Consider the following 18221-nt stretch of genomic DNA (forward strand, 5'->3'; position numbering starts at 1 on the left):
CTCCCTACTACTAGGAGCCATGTCATCGCAGGCAGGCGCTGCCACCCACCCAGCGGCCGGAGGGATTCTCTTCAAATTGGTGCCGTGAAAAATCATAAAAACCGGACGTTTTTATGAACTTACAAAACCCGCCCGGACGACGAGGATACCTCGTGAAAGTAGGACTTGTCCGGGCAAAAGAGGACGTTTGGTCATCCTAAATTAATAAGAATGAAGACAAAGAAATATATCCCAATAATTAAATAGTCCAGTTTTATCATAAACAATTATGCATCAAATTGAGGAGAAACTAATACATTGACATATTTTAAGCATGTTAAAAAAATCCATCCTGTCTGAATACGTCACTCTTCCCCAGTGTCTGTCTGCAGACTGCACGGGGGACCGCCGTAGCTAGGCTAATGTTAGCAGCTGTCAGGCTAACCCTAACCCAGCCCGGCTGCAGTTGACCTCACGAACCAACTCGTGGTATTTCTGTCTGAAGACGTCCCAAAAATAACTGCGGATGTCCAAAAAAATAAGAGGTGGGACGTTTTAACAACGGAGAGCAGCCGACGTCAATGTGAAGAAAAGTGCAAGCTTGGTTTCAGCGGAGCTAACTCGGTAAATGTCTCTCCACTTCAAGTTTGTCAATATGTGACGTTTTACAACTGTACAAACAGTTCCTTTTGCGTGGTCTTTCGCGGATCACGGCCGAATTGGTCAGTTGATACTTTTAATGTACTTAAGTGTTGATAAGCAGATGCGTTTGCTAACGTAGGCTAGCAGGCTAACTCAATCAAAGTATCCATTTAATTTCTGTTCAAGTAAATACTTGCAAAAATATAGACCTTTACATGCACTTAAAAGTTTACTTGGCCACAGCCATGGCACGTTTGTTAAGAGTCCACCTTATATGTGGCTATATTTATCTTCATTTTAAAAGTAAAGTGATCCCTCGTTTTTCGCGGATTTTGGGTCTCAGTACACGCCGCGATAAGTGAAATCCCGCGAAGTAGAGTTTGTGTTCAGTGTATTTATTCAGATTTACTATTGGAAAAAGATACATATTAGACATTTTTTTTTTTCACTTTCCCCCCCCAAAGTATTAAAAAAACAAACAACTTTTATGTATACAGTGGTACCTCTACATACAAAGTTAATTCGTTCCTAGTCCTTGTTTGCAAGTCGAAATGGTCGTATGTCGAGCAGGATTTTCCCATAAGAATACATTCCACAGCCCGAAAACCGACACTAAATCCTGAATAAATACTGCTGTTACTATTGCAAATAGCAATTACAAAGAGCAAAACAAATACATTATGAATAAAAATCGGAATAATAATATAATAGTGATAATAATAATAGAACCTGTAATAATGGAACAAATCAGGTTCTAATGTGGCAGTCGTATTTTGTGTGGTTTACCTGAACCCACCGCGGGGCTAACAGCAGAGTGAGAGAGTGCAGTTGAGATATTCTATTCACTGTTAACGTCCTATTGTTGCTGGCAGATGGCATGTTGTGTTGCACAAGTTCTGAAATAAATGAATTAAAACCTGACAAAGCTGGCGATCTATTTGGCGAAGGTTGTCACCTTTACTTAGAAAGACTGGCAAACGGAGGTCGGAGGAGTATTGTCAAGCAGTTCACGGATGCGCACCCAACGCTTGTATTTTTTCCATTGGTAAGCCTCACCTTTTTCTTTTTTCACCACCTGCTTTAACATTCTTGGAACCCATGTTGAGCTCTCTCACAAGAAAATCCGCCGTGTGTGCGTCTTGCGGGAAACAATGAAATTGCGATGCTGTCATAAATCGTTGTATTTCGAGCATTTCGTTGGATGTTGAAACAAATGGTAAGTCAAATTTTACGTCGGATGTCGAAAAGATCGTGTGTCGAAGCGATCGTATGTCGAGGTACCACTATATATATATATATATTTGGAGGAAAACACAGACAAGGCTGAAAAAGCAGTTTCTGCTCTTGCACCCCTCTTCAAAATAAACTGCTGTATTGTAAGCCAAACGAACTGTTTTGTTTGATAGAACCATATGTCTATATGCTGCCATAGCAGATTCATGGCGCATTAAGCCCCCGAACTATTTTTGATTTGTCCTTTTTACCCTGGAAACCCCCGTTTACAGACGTCGCGCAACCGCTTTTGTTTCAACCCAGCCATAAAAAGAAGGGAAGTAATTATATTTATTATTCAAAATGTCTGTGATTTTTAGCTTAGAATCATTCATTGCTGTCTAACATTTCGTTTAAGGAAAAAAACAACTTTAAAAATTATTCACTTGTATATTTTAATCTTTTAAACAAATTGCATCTCAATGAAAAAATTGGTGTCTGTAAATAAGTCAAGGATATCTACCTTATAACCAGGGGTGCACATAAGTGGTCCGCATGCGCGCATGCGTACTGGACGTAGACAAATGCGTTGGCCCTCAACGGCTTCAATACGCTTTTGCGTACCGATGGCTGACGGCGTCGGACACGAGAAAATCTATTCTCAAAATGTCAAAGAGGCAGGTCCCACTGAATAATTATTTCCGTGTTCCCCCACACCCGTCAAAAGACAGACAGACGACCAGTGTTGTTAATAACGGCGTTAGAATATAACGGCGTTACTAACGGTGTTATTTTTTTTTCAGTAATGAGTAATCTGATTAATTGCTTTTCTTATCTTGGCAACGCCGTTACCGTTACTGAGGCGGGAAAGGCGTGCGTTACTATGCGTTACTAAGTTGGTTGAATAAAAAAAGTCTGAGAGAAACGGACTCACGGAGACGAGAGAACAGAGCAGGAGTGGGGAAGACGCTGTTGCAACCGCGATGCTAGGTGGCTCCAATAATACCTGACTGTAGCCATAGCCGACAAACTACGCCCACATGACACGGTAGATATCATATTATAGAACTAGATGCAACTGACAAACACAGCTGAATTGGCAACATGTTTTAATGACTACATGCGTTAGTAAACAGCCGCCATCTTAAAGCAGTAGACCTCTCAGGAAGGCTCTGATGTAGAGATCCTTTATAGCGAACCTAAGTAACTTTTTTTTTTTTTTTTTTTTAATCTAAAATGCTCCTAAATCGGCAAAATCTTAACTTAAATCTATCTTTAAATGATGAAACAGTTTTAAAACTTACACATGTTTAAAGTAGACAGAAGGGAACTAATGCAATAACGGGAGAAATTTTAACAACTTTAACGATTGATTCACAACTTTAAATGACTTCCACACATAGCAAAGGTTACTATCTAGTTATCTTAATACCCTTGTGTCTAGTTAAGTGGAGGGTAAAGAATTGGGCTAGGGCCAATTGTCCCCCAAACCCTTTAAACTTCACATTGCATGACCTGTTTTTGTTTTGGTTTTTTTTGAGAAAAAAAAAGAAAATTACCACTAGTTACTTTTCCAAGTAACTAATTACTCTAACATTCAGGTAACTGAGTTACTAACGCAATTACTTTTTGGGAGAAGTACTTTGTAACTGTAATTAATTACTTTTTTAAAGTAAAATTAACAACACTGCAGACGACAGAGACGTCACCAGAGCTACCGAAAAAAAGGACTTTTGCTGAAAAGTGGCTGCAGGAGGTACCATGGCTAGAAGCAAATGATGCTGTCATGGAAATGTGGTGCTAAACTTGCTGTGAGAATCTCAATGTCGCTGATAAGAGCAGCGCATTTTATGTAGGGTCAAAGAATTTCAGCCATCCAAACTTTGAAAATCACGAAAAAAACAGAGAGCATGATGGCAATTAAGCAAACTATCGATGCCAGACAGGACCCTACTCGCCCTATGGACAAGTGGCGGAATAAAATTAATAAAGAACAGCGCCATGCACTGACAAACGTGTTTTTGCTCGCATTTCACAAAGCTAAACATGCACGTTCAATGAGCTCTTAAGAGGTGGACATCCCACTTTTACAAAGGCTTTGAGTTAATGTGGGAGGCAAAAAAAATATGCGGTACCCCTGTATATGTCTTTACATTTCACTTCAGAGTAATGGCAATTTTGTTGTGCCAGTTGATGTTAATCAAGTGTTAATTGTAAATAAAAATTTAAGTTAATTGGCTCCAAGTAAAGCTTGTCATAATTTTATCGCATCAGGCGGGTCGGCTCTCAAGCTCAATGAGGACCAAGTCGCATCTCCAGGTCCTCCTCTGAGAACCTGGGCAAAAAAATTATGTGCACCCCTGCTTATAACTATCGCTTAATTGGATTTTTTTTGTTACCGTCGCATTTTTCCCGATATGTAAGATGGTAAATAATCGATCCAAACAAAGAAAAATTGGGGGAAAAAAAGTTTAAAAGGGTAAATATATGAAAAAGAAAATCTCGACCACTCCTTGATGTTTGCGATTTCTGCATCGCAACCCTTGTTATATTACCATGTTCCACCCATAAAATCCCCCAAAAATCCGTCTGTGGCCATTCACAGCTGTGTCATGACACTCGGTGATACATGCTACATGGAGTTTTTAGATCGAAAAGAGGTAAGTACGCGATAATATTTCGTTAAAATCATGGCGTGTCTCACCTCCAGTAAGGGTTTTGCTGTTTAAATTTTTTTTTTTAAAATGCCCTCCTGTTCTAAATTTTTCTTCCCCCAGAAAATTGAGATTTTAATCTTTCCAATGATGTGTCACACATGCATATAGGAAAATTTTAAAAATTGGCCAATTTGGCGTTCTCAGAGCAGAACTTCCAAGTCGCCTGAGGGTTTTCTGCCATATATAAATGTTTTTTATGCACTTTAAATGTAATAATTATAAGTTTTAAACATGTCCTGTCCTACCTAATTATTTTTAAACAAAAATGAAGTGGAGAAAGGATTGTCATAAATGCTTCATTGAGTGAGTCTGCTCAAATCCGCTCAAGCTGTTCACTTACAATGAGTTGCCACAGCAACTGTTAACATGTTGAACGATGATTGACGTATGCGGCGCGTTGAAGTTTCAGCCTTCCTAGCATCTCTGGCCAGATCAAACCTTAACGTCTGTCAATCATCGTTAACTTTAATAACCAACCCCAGTGCACTGCCTGACTAAGAAAAGAAGCAGCAGCAAGAGTGAGAGACTATGTAATCGGATCGGAACAACTCTGTCAAATACACTGCATTTAATATTTATTTTCCCAAATTGAAAAAGCTAAATAAGGAACCAAAATGCACGTAAACCACACAAATAACGCGTGTATTGATGTTCCCAGATCCATGGCAAAGTGGCTGAAGGACTACCTGAACTTTGGCAACCGGCGTGACCCTCCGCAACCCCCGAGGCCAGACTACAGCGAGAGCGATATCCTGCGAGCCTACCGAGCTCAGAAGGACCTGGACTTTGAGGATCCATACCAGTGCTTGGATAGGGAGCGTCAAAATGGCAGCGGTGGTGGCAACGGTAGCGTGGATATGAGCCTGCCTCCGTTCCCTGCCTTCACTCCCAGCTTGTCTAACGGCACCGAGGTACCGAATTTCCGAAAGTATTTGACGCCAAAGATAACGAAAAAACTGTTTTAAAAACACAATTTAGCCAAGAACTTAAAAACATTAAACAACTATAGAAATACCATTACAAAAATGCATATGATTAATGCAGTGTGTTATTTGCAGGTGAAGGTGTTGTCTCCAAAGCACAGGCTAATTAAAGTGGACTCTCAGGAGTTCGGCCACTGTAAAATTCCCCTTAGTCCCGCTTCTGTTCCAGAGGAACCTGTAAGATCACCTCTTTGCCTGATTTCGCATGTCCTTGAATAGATATCAATAGAGAACCTGTCCATTGATTTGTCACAGGTGCTACCCTCTGCTCCAGAAGCCCCAGACACCGACACGGACTACTCTGACCCCTTTGACGCCCGCCCGGACCCAAGGACGTGGCCCAGCTGGGAGACTGAATCGGCCCCAAAAGACAGCTGCAGCTACATGGAGCCGTTTGAGGCTCAGCAAATTATTTCAGGTTAATTAACAGTTTCATCAGGGAAGCCTATGTCAGAGCCAATCTGAAACTACCAGGAACACAATTTTTGTTGTACTGTACTAAAACCCATTAGCTCAAGCCATAGACTCCACCATCAGTTGACAAGACAACTCCCACAGACATTGCGCCATGCCTTCCCGTAGAGGGCCGACTCAGGCAGAATGTTGAATTGGCGTTCACTGTGATAAAATCAAACACGCTGCGTTCTAACACCGGATTTAGGTGGAAATAGGACGAAGGTTTTACTTCATACAAGCAGGCAGTAGTGTCTCGAGTGATTTGGTCGAGGATTCAAGGTAATCATTGTATTAAATAGCACCATGCATGCACTTTGAAACGTGAAAAAAAATCAATGGATAAATTTAGTGTAACTTTGGCTTGAAATATTCACGTAAAATGAACAGTTTTACATGCATATCTATAGAAATTCAGCGATTTAAGCATTTATTTACAAGAATTTTAAACTTAAAAAGCTCTTTGTTTTGTGACGGCCACCATGTTGGATTATACAATACCGTAATTTTTGCTTGAAATATTTACGTACAGTGAATGATAACTGCCCGTTTTATGCTTTTGACCAAGAACTAGACTGTTTTACAATTATATCTTTAGAAATTCCGCAATTGAAGCATTTATTTAACAGAATTTTCAACTTAAAAAACAGAGAGCTTTTTAAGTTGAAAATTTTTGTTAATAATTTTTGTTTTGTGACGGCCACCATGTTGGATTATACAATACTGTAACTTTTACTTGAAATATAAACATAAAATGAACGATAACTGCCCAGTTTTTGCTCTTGACCAAGAAGAAGAATCTTGACCAAGCATTTATTTACAAGAATTTTCAACTTAAAAAGCTCTTTGTTTCATGACGGCCGCCATATTGGATTTTGTATCTCTACACAATAGTGGAATTCACCCTAAATAAGTTGTGATTGTATATATAAAAAAAAACAACAAATTTTGCTTTTGTTGAGTAAAATTGCGATGATTCTGCATGCTTTCCTCAAGTATTAAGTTTCTGATGTGAAATTTGAGTGATTTATTAGCTGTTGCACTAAAAGTTACTATTCAGGGAAAAAACTTATATGATATGTTAAATATTGCTATTTACCCATGTCCCCGTTTTTAGTTTTGGTGAAGATCAGACCACATTTATGACCCATTTTTTTGCAGAAGTGCAAGATATTCCAAATGACTTTTGCCCTCCTAGTGTGTATCTTCTGCTGAGTTAAGGGTATGAAACAAATAGAGATTCTCGTCTATGCAGAAATGCAGCACAACAAGTGCATGAGTTCCAGCGGCAGCCAACTGTATGACAATCCGTACGAGGAGAGGAACCGACAGCAGGCCCGAGCAGCTCCAAGCGCACCGACTCAACAGCGGCAGCAGCACTCGCACAGGCTGGACTGCTCACTTTCCCCCGTAGACGACAGGGGGAGCCGACTACCCCAGAACGACGACAGACCAGCGGACGAGTACGACCAGCCATGGGAGTGGAAGAAGGACGACATCTCCAAAGCACTCGCTGGTATGGCCCAAGTCCTTAACAGAAAACACCTTGTAAAAATGACCTTCATGTGAAAGACCGTTGCTCAAAGTACAGGTAGTCCCCGGGTTTTGAGCAAGTTCCATTCCTACACTGGCGACATAACCATAATTTCAGCGTTAGTCGGAATTGTCCTTCTGAATACCCCTAATTCCCCTTAAATCTCAAAATAACTCTCCAAAAACATACTGTGCCTTGCAAAAGTATTCAGCCCCCTTGAACCTTTCAACCTTTCGCCACATTTCAGGCTTCAAACATACAGATATAAAATTTTGTGTCCCACTTGTTGTTGATTCTTGACAAAAAAATTAAATTTCATATCTTTGTTTGAAACCTGAAATGTGGTGAAAGGTTGCAAGATTCAAGGGGGCCGAATACTTTTGCAAGGCACTGTATATTCTACATCATTGTACTGTCCTCGCCAAGACGTTGGGGCTACATCCTAGTTAGACAGCGAACTGAATTGCAATCTTTCCCATCCCTCTCTCACTTGGTTGCGCAAATACGTTCTTCTTTGTGTGTACATGCGCTCCCACTTGCATGCATAAGTATTACCTGCTCTACGCTTCCTGCGCCAAAATGTAAGCATGCATCACAAAAGTCAACATTATAATCAAATACACATTTCGCCAAAGGACTGAACAGTCATATTCATAATATTAAAAAAAATAAGATACTGTGAGGTACAATAAGGTAACTACTAAAGATGCATGACAATATCGGTTACCGATAATTATAGGCCGATAATGGCAATCATGACGTCACGCAGATAATCCAGATTAAAAAGATTTCAACTGATAATGTAAACCGATAATTACTAGCGCCTTAACCGGTCATTTGCTTTGCTTAGCCAAAACCACCCGGGGACAGAAGAGGCAAGATGAATATACGTAATTTTTTTCAAACCTAAGCTTTTAAAAGCGACAACAGCTACTGAACACGAACCAAGGATTGAAAATGTGGACCATGAAACGCCAGAGACCACCATCAAAACGGTAAGCGGAGTTTCAATTTGCCCCACTAAAGACGCTAATTGTACAACCTAGCCACCACCGGTGTCTTGCCAATGTAGTTACCGCCGTCAAAAATTGTATCCCCTGGCCGCTGGAGCGCGCACACACACATTAGTTATGAGTTATGTCAACTTAAAAAATTGATTGAAGCCAGAAAAGAACCACCGTTATATATTTTGGACATCACGTTAATTAAACTGGAGAAACTCCATACAGGACTTGAATTACAGTAATAACAGTTCATCCTACGAGTAAAACAGTAAAATGTTGCCTTTTTTTTAACGTTCAGTACGTATGTTACGTTATACGACAGATTTTTTTTCTTTTTTGATGGATGGGCCATATTTTAAAACCTCGTAGATAACTACATCACCAAAACACGGAAATCAAGCAAATCAGTACAGCGCAGTGGCTCCGCCCAGGGGATACAATTTTTGACGGGGGTGACGACATTGGTACGGCAACGCCGGGCGTACCATATTCAATGGATGACGATCTTGGCGAAAGGTATAGCTGTCCTAAGCAGCCTGATTTCGAAATCCCGTCAAGAATGATGGGAAAGAAAAAACATGTGTATTTTCAACTTTTTTATTGTAAATATTGTTGTAAGTTAACTTTATTGTTGACACTGCGTTTCGAGGTCATCAACATGTTGTGCCCCCGCTGCCCCAAAAGTCAAACTCCGCCTATGCTATGAGGATATTACAGAGTAACACTTCTATAAGTAAATACAGCAACACTATGTTATTGTAACATTCTAGTAAACAAAGGAGTATTTCTTAACTCATTGCCTGTTCTTGACAATGATAAATGTCCAATTCATTTAAAACTGAGAGGAATGGCTTTGAATGCTCATGCTTAAATACTATTGACGGTGCTCGACCCCCAATTCATTTTGACTGGATTCGTTCTTTCACCCTCTCTCAGTCAACATAGACACTATTCTAGTTGAAAAAATTGTTTGCACCCAGTTGGTTGCACATAGTGATGCACGATAATACATTTTTCAACCGATAACCGATAATTTCCTCCTCATTTCAACTGATAACCGATAATGTCAAGCCGATAATTCTATTAAAAGATTTATGTAAAATTTTTAAGTATACACAAGAGAAAATATTACTGTGCTAAAATATAATTTATTGCTCTTTTTTCCAACCTAAAATATGAACAAATCGTCAATTCCAACATCTAAATAAATAAATAAAATAATAAATTGGCAACAATTACAGAGTAAATACATAAGTTGCACAAAAATGCCTTTAAAAGTAAGCCATTCCTAACATAACATTACTACACTGCAAAAACCCACCTCCTTAAAACTAGTGAGTTTTAAGTGTAAATCTATTGGAAAAAAGTGAAATTATCTGCCAGCGCCTCAAGTGCATTTCTCTCAGATTTCTTGGAAGAAAAATAGCTAGCTGAAAATAATCTTAACAGCCTTATTTTAAGCAATAAATTATTATACTTGATCCTAAAAAAAAACAAAAAAACTTGTGGCTACAGAATATTATTGTTATTTCATTACAAAAGGAATGTGCATATTTAAATTGATAAGTGTTAATAAGTGCAAATAAGGTTTGATTATCTACTGTGACTGTAATTGAGCAGACAAATAAGTTAAATCATTTGAAAAGTGATTGCTAATGTTATATGCTTTGTTGCACAGTGTGAAAATGATTAACTCAAAAGAGCGAGATGCCATGTACCCATTCTGCACCGCTTTGTTTACATTTGCGGCACTCACAACACAGCAGCTAAACTGATACACGGCAGTACTATTTGGACGGAGTTGGAGCTCGTATCCCCGTGCGTGTTGTTTTGTCCCCGAGTTTTGTTAAGCCGAAAATAAAGGCGGTGTTACAAAGTCATCTGACCGCTTGTCATTTTACTTACTGAATGCATCACAGACTGGCTGACTTCGTTTTCTGCATGTTTATCATCTAACCACTGTGCCGTCATGATAAGCTTGCTTACTGGACATCACTTGTCCAAATGTCCGTGGTGAAAATGATGTGATTGGCATGTTTTTCATGAAGAATGGTGGTCGTATAAACTGCATTATTTTTTTATCCGGGGCTTTGACTCTCGGGTCAATTCGGTAAAAAAAAAAAATTGTGTCTTGTCTCGGCGGCGGCAGCTACGTTCGTACCGGATAATCCGCCCGCCCTGGCCGGTTCGCCGCGGCGTATTCGGGGCCTGGCTCTGCTCCGGACGGAGGCGCATGCCGTGGGGGAACGCTCGAGAAACCAGGGTGTTCGCCGGAGGTCCCGCCACCGGGGAACCGGGCTCGGCCCGCCCCGCCGCGGCCTGCCGGACCGGCCAGAGCGGAGGGCTCCGTCGGAAGACGGCTACTTGTCGACTATCGGTCTCGAGTCGTGCCGGTGTTTAGCCTTTGATGCGAGTTTACCACCCGCTTTGGGCTGCATTCCCAAACAACCCAACTCTGTATCGTCACAAGCACCGTAGTTTAGCTTGGTTTGTGTTAACAATAGCTTTTGCATTCCCGCTAGCAGCAGCCTCTTATTCGTTCCAAAAATCATTGTGATGCAGTTTTAAATGGCTGCTGGGTTAGTGGTGTTGAATGAGGACGCTTTCTTTCCGCCTCGTGGAACTTCTGCGGTGCATGTTTCACAGATGGCGAGAGCGTCATTTTTTTAGTAACAGCCGCCATAATATACTACTGCTTCTTGTCGTGGAACTCCGCCTCCTCAGCCCCTCCTCCCTCAGGGGCTTCAGAGAGGGGAGGGGTTGAGGAGGCGGCGTGCTGAATTCTTCGGTTGCGCACATTTTCGAGGCTAAATCAAGTATATAATTATCGGATTGCATTATCGGTTTGAATTTTTTTATTATCTGGATTATCTGTGTGACGTCATAATTGCCATTATCGTTGACCGATATTATCGTGTATCGTTAGTTGCACATGATGGTATTTGTCCCTTTAAACCCGTACACTTGTCCTTAAACTTAGGCTAGGTTCATACTACAGGTCTTAATGCACAGATCCGATTTTTTGTCATATCTGTTTTTTTGGCGTGCGCGTTCAGACTGCCTTTGTCCATCGAGACCATTCAAGTATTACACATGCGCACTAATTCGCAGTCCGACACGCACTGAGCAAGAAGACCCGGATGCGCAGAAGCATCAAAACAAATGACCACACATGCTGGCTGTCATCTATCATTCAAGGGATATCATATTTTGCTTTTCAATAAGAGGACACAAATAACAGACATAAATAATCCCCATTTAGGCTTCTATTTTAAATTTATATGGATCGATAGCATGCACGCACTGTCCGTGCATGTCACACACACATACGGGCAGTTTGCCCCAACTCTCAGCCGTGTAAGCAATCTTGAAATATTGCTCATGGAGAGCAGTGAGAACCGATCATTCTCAGGCCTGTCCTCAACCCATTTTAATATTTTTATGACTGTTGTCAAGCCAGGCCCTTCCCCAAAAGCCGTGTTCAATGCAAGCTAGGCGCTAATAACGCACAGCTGCACCGCTACCGTAGCGTCTCTCTCGCACTTTGATGACGTAACTGCTGCATGAATTCCGATTTGGGAGACTTTGCATTACAGACCGCCACAACGTCCTGGAAAAATGTGGCCCAGATCGGATTTAGACCACATACGAAAGTGACCCAGATCGGATTTGAAATGGTCCCGTTCTATGCGACATGTCACGTTCAGACCGTCAAATTAATGCCTCACTCGAGTCGGAAAAACATGAACAAATCGGATTCGTGCCTGTAGTATGAACCTAGCCTTAGTCACTGTCATTGAAAGTGATAGACATGGGACCCTCGTTCAAAAGTGATGCTGACCTGCAACTTGTTGCTTTTGAACCAAAGTCCAGTTTGAGGGCGCTGAGAGGGAGCGTTCGCGTGTCCAGACGGAGCAGATCAAATTCCCTAAACCCAATAACGTGCCAGCTTCAGCAGCGGCGGAATCCAACACCCTGCGTCTGGTTTGTGATGCCCTCCCCCTCCTGGGAGAGAGAGTAGACCCCTACATACCGCTCGAAAGACAAGTGTGAGCCATCACTTCAGCACCTTCCAATAATTTAATTTTCACTGCTATTTTTCAATCCGCATTAATTTTTAAAAAATAAATTCACGTACAGGTGGTACCACGGAACACTAAGCCGCTCCGAGGCGGAGTCTCTGCTGACCCTGTGCAAGGAAAGCTCCTACCTGGTGAGGAACAGCCAGACCTGCCGCAACGACTTTTCCCTCTCACTCAGGTAAGCAAAACCACACAGACAGGGCCCCTTCAGTTTAGAGCAGCGGTTCTTAACCTTGCTAGGGGTACTGAACCCCATAAGTTTCACATGTGCATTCAGCAAACCCTTCAGAATTAAATAATAAAGCAATTTTTTATAATTCAAAACTGATATAGCTAAACTATAGCATAGACTCCACCTTCAGTTGACAACTCCCACAGCCATTGCGCCACGCCTTCCCGTAGGGGGCCACTCTAGGCAGAACCTTGAGTTGGCTTTCATTGTGATAAACTCAAACACATGCTGCGCTCTAACGCCGGATTTAGGTGGAAACAGGACAAAGGTTTTACTGCATACAAGCAGGCAGGAGTGTTTCAAGAGTAATTTGGTCGAGGATTGGCCAGTGCTGGCCAGAAGTATTGGCACCCCTGCAATTCTGTCAGATAATGCTCAATTTCTCCCAGAAAATGATTGCAATTACAAATGTTTTGGTAGTAATATCTTCATTTATTTTGCTTGCAATGAAAAAACACAAAAGAGAATGGAAAAAAAACTAAATCATTATCATTCCACACAAAACAAACTGGTCTGGCCACAAACTGGCCAAACAAAATGGGCCGGACGAAAGTATTTGTCCAGCCCATTTTGCAGCATTTTGCAGCATAATGTAGGGCCAGAGGCGTAGCAAGGGTCCCCGGGGGCCCCAGGCAACAGGCAGCATGGGGCCCTTTGAGCATGTGCAAGTAAGGGGGACAGTTGGACTTGGAGCAATAGCATATTTAATAAAAGTCTAATAACGCCTCGCTCTCATAGAGCGCTTTTTAGGACACTCAAAAGTGCCAAATTGCATTATTCATTCACTTCACACTACCCTTGATTATTTACACACATTTGCGTTAATAAACAAAATGTACTTCAGATTATTATTATTATTATTGTGCTTAGTACACATACCTTTACACATACCGTATTCTACTGACTAGCTGGTAAGTTATATTGCTTTTACTTAATAAGGATAACATTCTGGCACAGAAGTGAATCATGTAACATCTTATTATGGAGATTGAATAATGCCAAAAGAAGTGAGGTTGTAAAATGAAAATATCCCTGTAAAATGACCAATTTTAACAACAACAAAAAAAAACACTTGTATTTCCAAATTTTGCGTTGTAATATAAATATGGAAAAAAAAAACTCGAAGGAATAAATTGTTCTACAAGTTGTTTTTTTTCTGTTTGCAAGTATTTTTTTTTTTTGTTCTACAGGTGTTTTTTCTTCACTATGGGTTAAAAATTACCAATTACAAGTGCACAAGTTTTGTCACATTCTGTTTGAGTTTTATGAGCCAAAAAAGATACTCAAAACTTAGTTTTAAAATAAAAAAATACCCTTAAAATGACTAATTTTAACTTGTAAAGCAAAAAAAACAACTTGTATTTCCAAATGTTGCGTTGTGATATAAACATGAAAAAACAATGTAAAAAAAAAAAAAAAATTCTACAAGTGTCTTTTTTTTCGTTTACAAGTAATTTTTTTTGTTCTACGGGTGTTTTTCTTTGCTACAGGTTAAAAACCACCAATTACAACCTCACGAGTTTTGTCTCCCCGTTGTCGCGTTTTCAGAGACAAAAGTCACTTGTAAACACAGACGAAAAAATCTACTTGTACATCGAAATAATCTGTTGTAAAACACAAACAAAAAAAATATCATTCCAAGTCGTGGTAAAAAAAAAGACGTTAAGAGCACAATCTTATCAAACTTATCATAAGAACTTTATGGCATGAAGAGGAAATACTTACATTCGTTCATGGACTCACAGATTAATCCCCCAACAGGTGGGGTGGCCGTCCTCTGCTCGAAATGCGCACTTTACGCTTACGCCTAGTCTCGTTCTCAGAATATGCAGCGCTTGTGACGTAGGACAATAACAGGACTGGTTGCTATGGGAACGTACGCAGCGGCATACCGCATACCCAAGAAACCTTGCTAAAAGCAGTATTAAAATTGCTACTAAAATCGTTTAGGATTATTTTAGATGCATATATGTTATATTTTTCTTATAGAGTATTCAACGAGGAATACGATAGACCAATTAATAGACTTTCTTGGAAAAATCCCCATTTCTTTAAGTAGTCACATGAATAATGAGTTGACCTGTGAAAGTCATCATAGTATATAACAGAACAGATTTCTCATAGAATTTTAATGACTCACTCTAAGCATGTACTTGTAGAGTTAAAACTAATTGGACTTGATTAAACATGTATGCTAATTGAGACTGACAACAGAATAGATAATCTGCTAAATGGTTCCATGGTATTGAACCACATCCAATACTTTTAGCTACGACAGTGCAGTGATGGTGAGTGTGCTAAATCTTTGTGTGCCAAATTTGTTGGCCGTCTGGGGGCCCCTGCTGGCTGGGGGCCCTAGGCAATTGCCTGCGTATGCCTAATGGAACGCTACGCCTCTGTGTAGGGCCCAATGTGAGAAAGCTTGGTCTCCCTCAGAGGTCATGGGTGTTCCAGCAGGACAATGACCCTAAACACACTTCAAAAAGCACTAGAAAATGGTTTGAGAGAAAGCACTGGAGACTTTTGAAGTACCCAGCAATGAGTCCAGACCTGAATCCTATAGAACACCTGTGGAGAGATCTGATAATGGCAGTTTGGAGAAGGCACCCTTCAAATCGCAGAAACCTGGAGCAGTTGGCCATAGAAGAATGGTCTAAAATTCCAGCAGTGCATTGTAAGAAACGCATTGATGGATACCGGAAGCGGTTGTTCGCAGTTATTTTGTTTAAAGCTTGTGCTACCAAGTATTAGGCTGAGGGTGTCAATACTTTTGTCGGCCCATTTTTGGAGTTTTTTGTAAAATGATAATGATTACATTTTTTTTTCCTCTTTTGTGTTTTTTCATTGCAAGCAAAATAAATGAAGACATTACTACCAAAGCATTGGTAATTGCAATCATTTTCTGGGAGAAACTGAGCATTATATGACAGAATTGCAGGGGTACCAATGCTTTTAGCCAGCACTGTAGATACTTAAATGTCATTCAGAAGATAGTACTTTTTCATTTTTTTTTTTTTTTTTTTTAAAGAAAATCTCATTCAAATAACAAGGGACAACTTGCCCCTCAATGTGGATGGTTGTCACAAAATGTCAGGATGTCTTTAATTGATAATATTTATTTTAAAAAAGAAAAAGTGGAAAAAAATTAAAAGCCAAATCCAAAACTACTGTATAGCCATTAAGCTTCCCTGTAACAAATGAATCACTATTTTAAGACTTGTTGATCGGTTTAAAAATTGTGATGTCCATCCCTACTCTCCCCTACAATGCTTATTTGAGGAACAGATTTTCAACAAAGGATCTTTTGGGGAAAATGGAGGTTGCGCTCTTTCTGTATCCAGTTTGACTCTTGTGTTTTGGTGGTTGCATCTCACAGGAGCTGCAAAGGCTTCATGCACATGAAGTTTACCCGCTCCGCCGACGGCTGCTTCGTGCTGGGTGAGAACAGCCCGCCTTTCGCCACCATCCCGGAGGTCATCCACTACTACAGCACACACAAGCTGCCGATCCGGGGGGCCGAGCACATGTCCCTCCTTTATCCGGTTATTGTACAGACGCTCTGACTGCTTGGGCAAATCACAACTTCAAATCAGCCTGGTGCCTCCAGAACAGGGACTCAAACGCCATGAGATGAATGCTGAAGTAGGACATTTTCAAAGATCTTCAACTCTTTTTGCCAGTAGATTGTTCAAAGATTCTAGTTTCCAGATTCCGTGTTTTTAGGTGTCAGTGGATAACTTTAAGGCACAGGTGAGCCTTTGGAGGCCTGCAGCGTCCCCTCTAAAGCATGACAGCTTTACACATTGTTCATAGCAATGTTATAAATTATTATGCAAATGACATTTTCTCAAATTTATTTTAGCAATTTTGTAAATGGAATCTTAAGTACTATGTTTTAGGTTTTGCCAAAAGAGTGTTTGATTTGAAAAATAGGTTTAGGCCATTTAGAATTGGTTTCAGATTATTGATTTCATGTTTGAGCAATTGTTACAAATGTTTTTTCACAGCAAACAATATGTAATTATACACATGTAGTTGATAAAAAAATACTAAACCTCATTTTTGGAAAATACATTAGTCTTGTCTTTATGCTAAAATAGAGACACAAATGACAAAATACAGTAGGGTAAATAAATATTTAGTCAACCACTAATTGTGCGAGTTCTCCCACTTGAAAATATTAGAGAGTCCTGTAATTATCAACATGGGTACACCTCAACATTGAGAGACAGAATGTGGGGGGAAAAAACAGAAAATCACATTGTTTGATTTTTAAAGAATTTATTTGCAAATCATGGTGGAAAATAAGTAACTCTTCACAAGCTTTTCACACACTGTTGCTGGTATTTTGGCCCATTCCTCCATGCAGATCTCCTCTAGAGCAGTAATGTTTTGGGGCTATCGTTGGGCAACACGGACCTTCAACTCCCTCCTTGCCCCGTGGCGTCAAAATGATAACAAGAACGGTAGGCAAAAATCCCAGAACCACACAGGGGGACCAAGTGAATGACCTACAGAGAGCTGGGACCACAGTACCTAAGGCTACTATCAGTAACACAATGCGCCACCAGGGACTCAAATCCTGCACTGCCAGACGTGTCCCCCTGCTGAAGAAAGCACACGTCCAGGCCCGTCTGCGGTTCGCTAGAGAGCATTTGGATGATCCAGAAGAGGACTTGGAGAATGTGTTATGGTCAGATGAAACCCCTAAAAAACTTTTTGGTAGAAACACAGGTTCTCTTGTTTGAAGGAGAAAGAATACTGAATTGCATCCGAAGAACACCATACCCACTGTGAAGCATGGGGGTGGAAACATCCTGCTTTGGGCCATTTTTTTCTACAAAGGGACCAGGACGACTGATCTGTGTAAAGGAAAGAATGAATGGGACCATGTATCGAGAGATTTTGAGTGAAAATCTCCTTCCATCAGCAAGGACATTGAAGATGAGACGTGGCTGGGTCTTTCAGCATGACAATGATCCCAAACACACAGCCAGGGCAACAAAGGAGTGGCTTCGTAAGAAGCATTTCAAGGTCCTGGAGTGGCCTAGCCAGTCTCCAGGTCTCAAACCCATAGAAAATCTGCGGGGGGAGTTGAAAGTCCGTGTTGCCCAACGACAGCCCCAAAACATCACTGCTCTAGAGGAGCTCTGCATGGAGGAAGGGGCCAAAATACCAGCAACAGTGTGTGAAAAGCATGTGAAGAGTTACAGAAAACTTTTGGCCTCCGTTATTGCCAACAAAATGCACATAACAAAGTATTGAGATGAACTTTTGGTGTTGACCAAATACTTATTTTCCACCATGATTTGCAAATAAATTCTTTAAAAATCAAACAATGTTATTTTCTTTTTTTTTTTTTTTTTTTTCACATTCTGTCTCT

General features: G+C 40.5%; 1 protein-coding gene across 2 annotated transcripts; it reads left to right on the forward strand.

Annotated features, from left to right (window-relative positions):
- The first annotated feature begins 178 nt into the window (after positions 1-178).
- Positions 179-16944, forward strand: LOC130930797 (SH2 domain-containing adapter protein F-like). Of its 2 annotated transcripts, XM_057858947.1 has the most exons (8): positions 271-603; positions 5209-5461; positions 5609-5710; positions 5789-5951; positions 7242-7502; positions 12393-12573; positions 12665-12784; positions 16215-16944. In XM_057858947.1, exons 2-8 carry the CDS (start codon positions 5213-5215, stop codon positions 16399-16401), a joined length of 1263 nt encoding a protein of 420 aa, XP_057714930.1. In that variant the 5' UTR covers positions 271-603; positions 5209-5212; the 3' UTR covers positions 16402-16944. The 2 variants fall into 2 exon arrangements, with proteins under 2 accessions (XP_057714931.1, XP_057714930.1); XM_057858948.1 differs by lacking the exons at positions 12393-12573; positions 12665-12784; positions 16215-16944 and adding an exon at positions 10674-12366 and having other exon boundaries at positions 179-603.
- Positions 16945-18221: the final 1277 nt, after the last annotated feature.

The sequence above is a fragment of the Corythoichthys intestinalis genome, chromosome 15 (assembly GCF_030265065.1).
Source record: "Corythoichthys intestinalis isolate RoL2023-P3 chromosome 15, ASM3026506v1, whole genome shotgun sequence".
In the NCBI taxonomy this organism is placed as follows: domain Eukaryota; kingdom Metazoa; phylum Chordata; class Actinopteri; order Syngnathiformes; family Syngnathidae; genus Corythoichthys; species Corythoichthys intestinalis.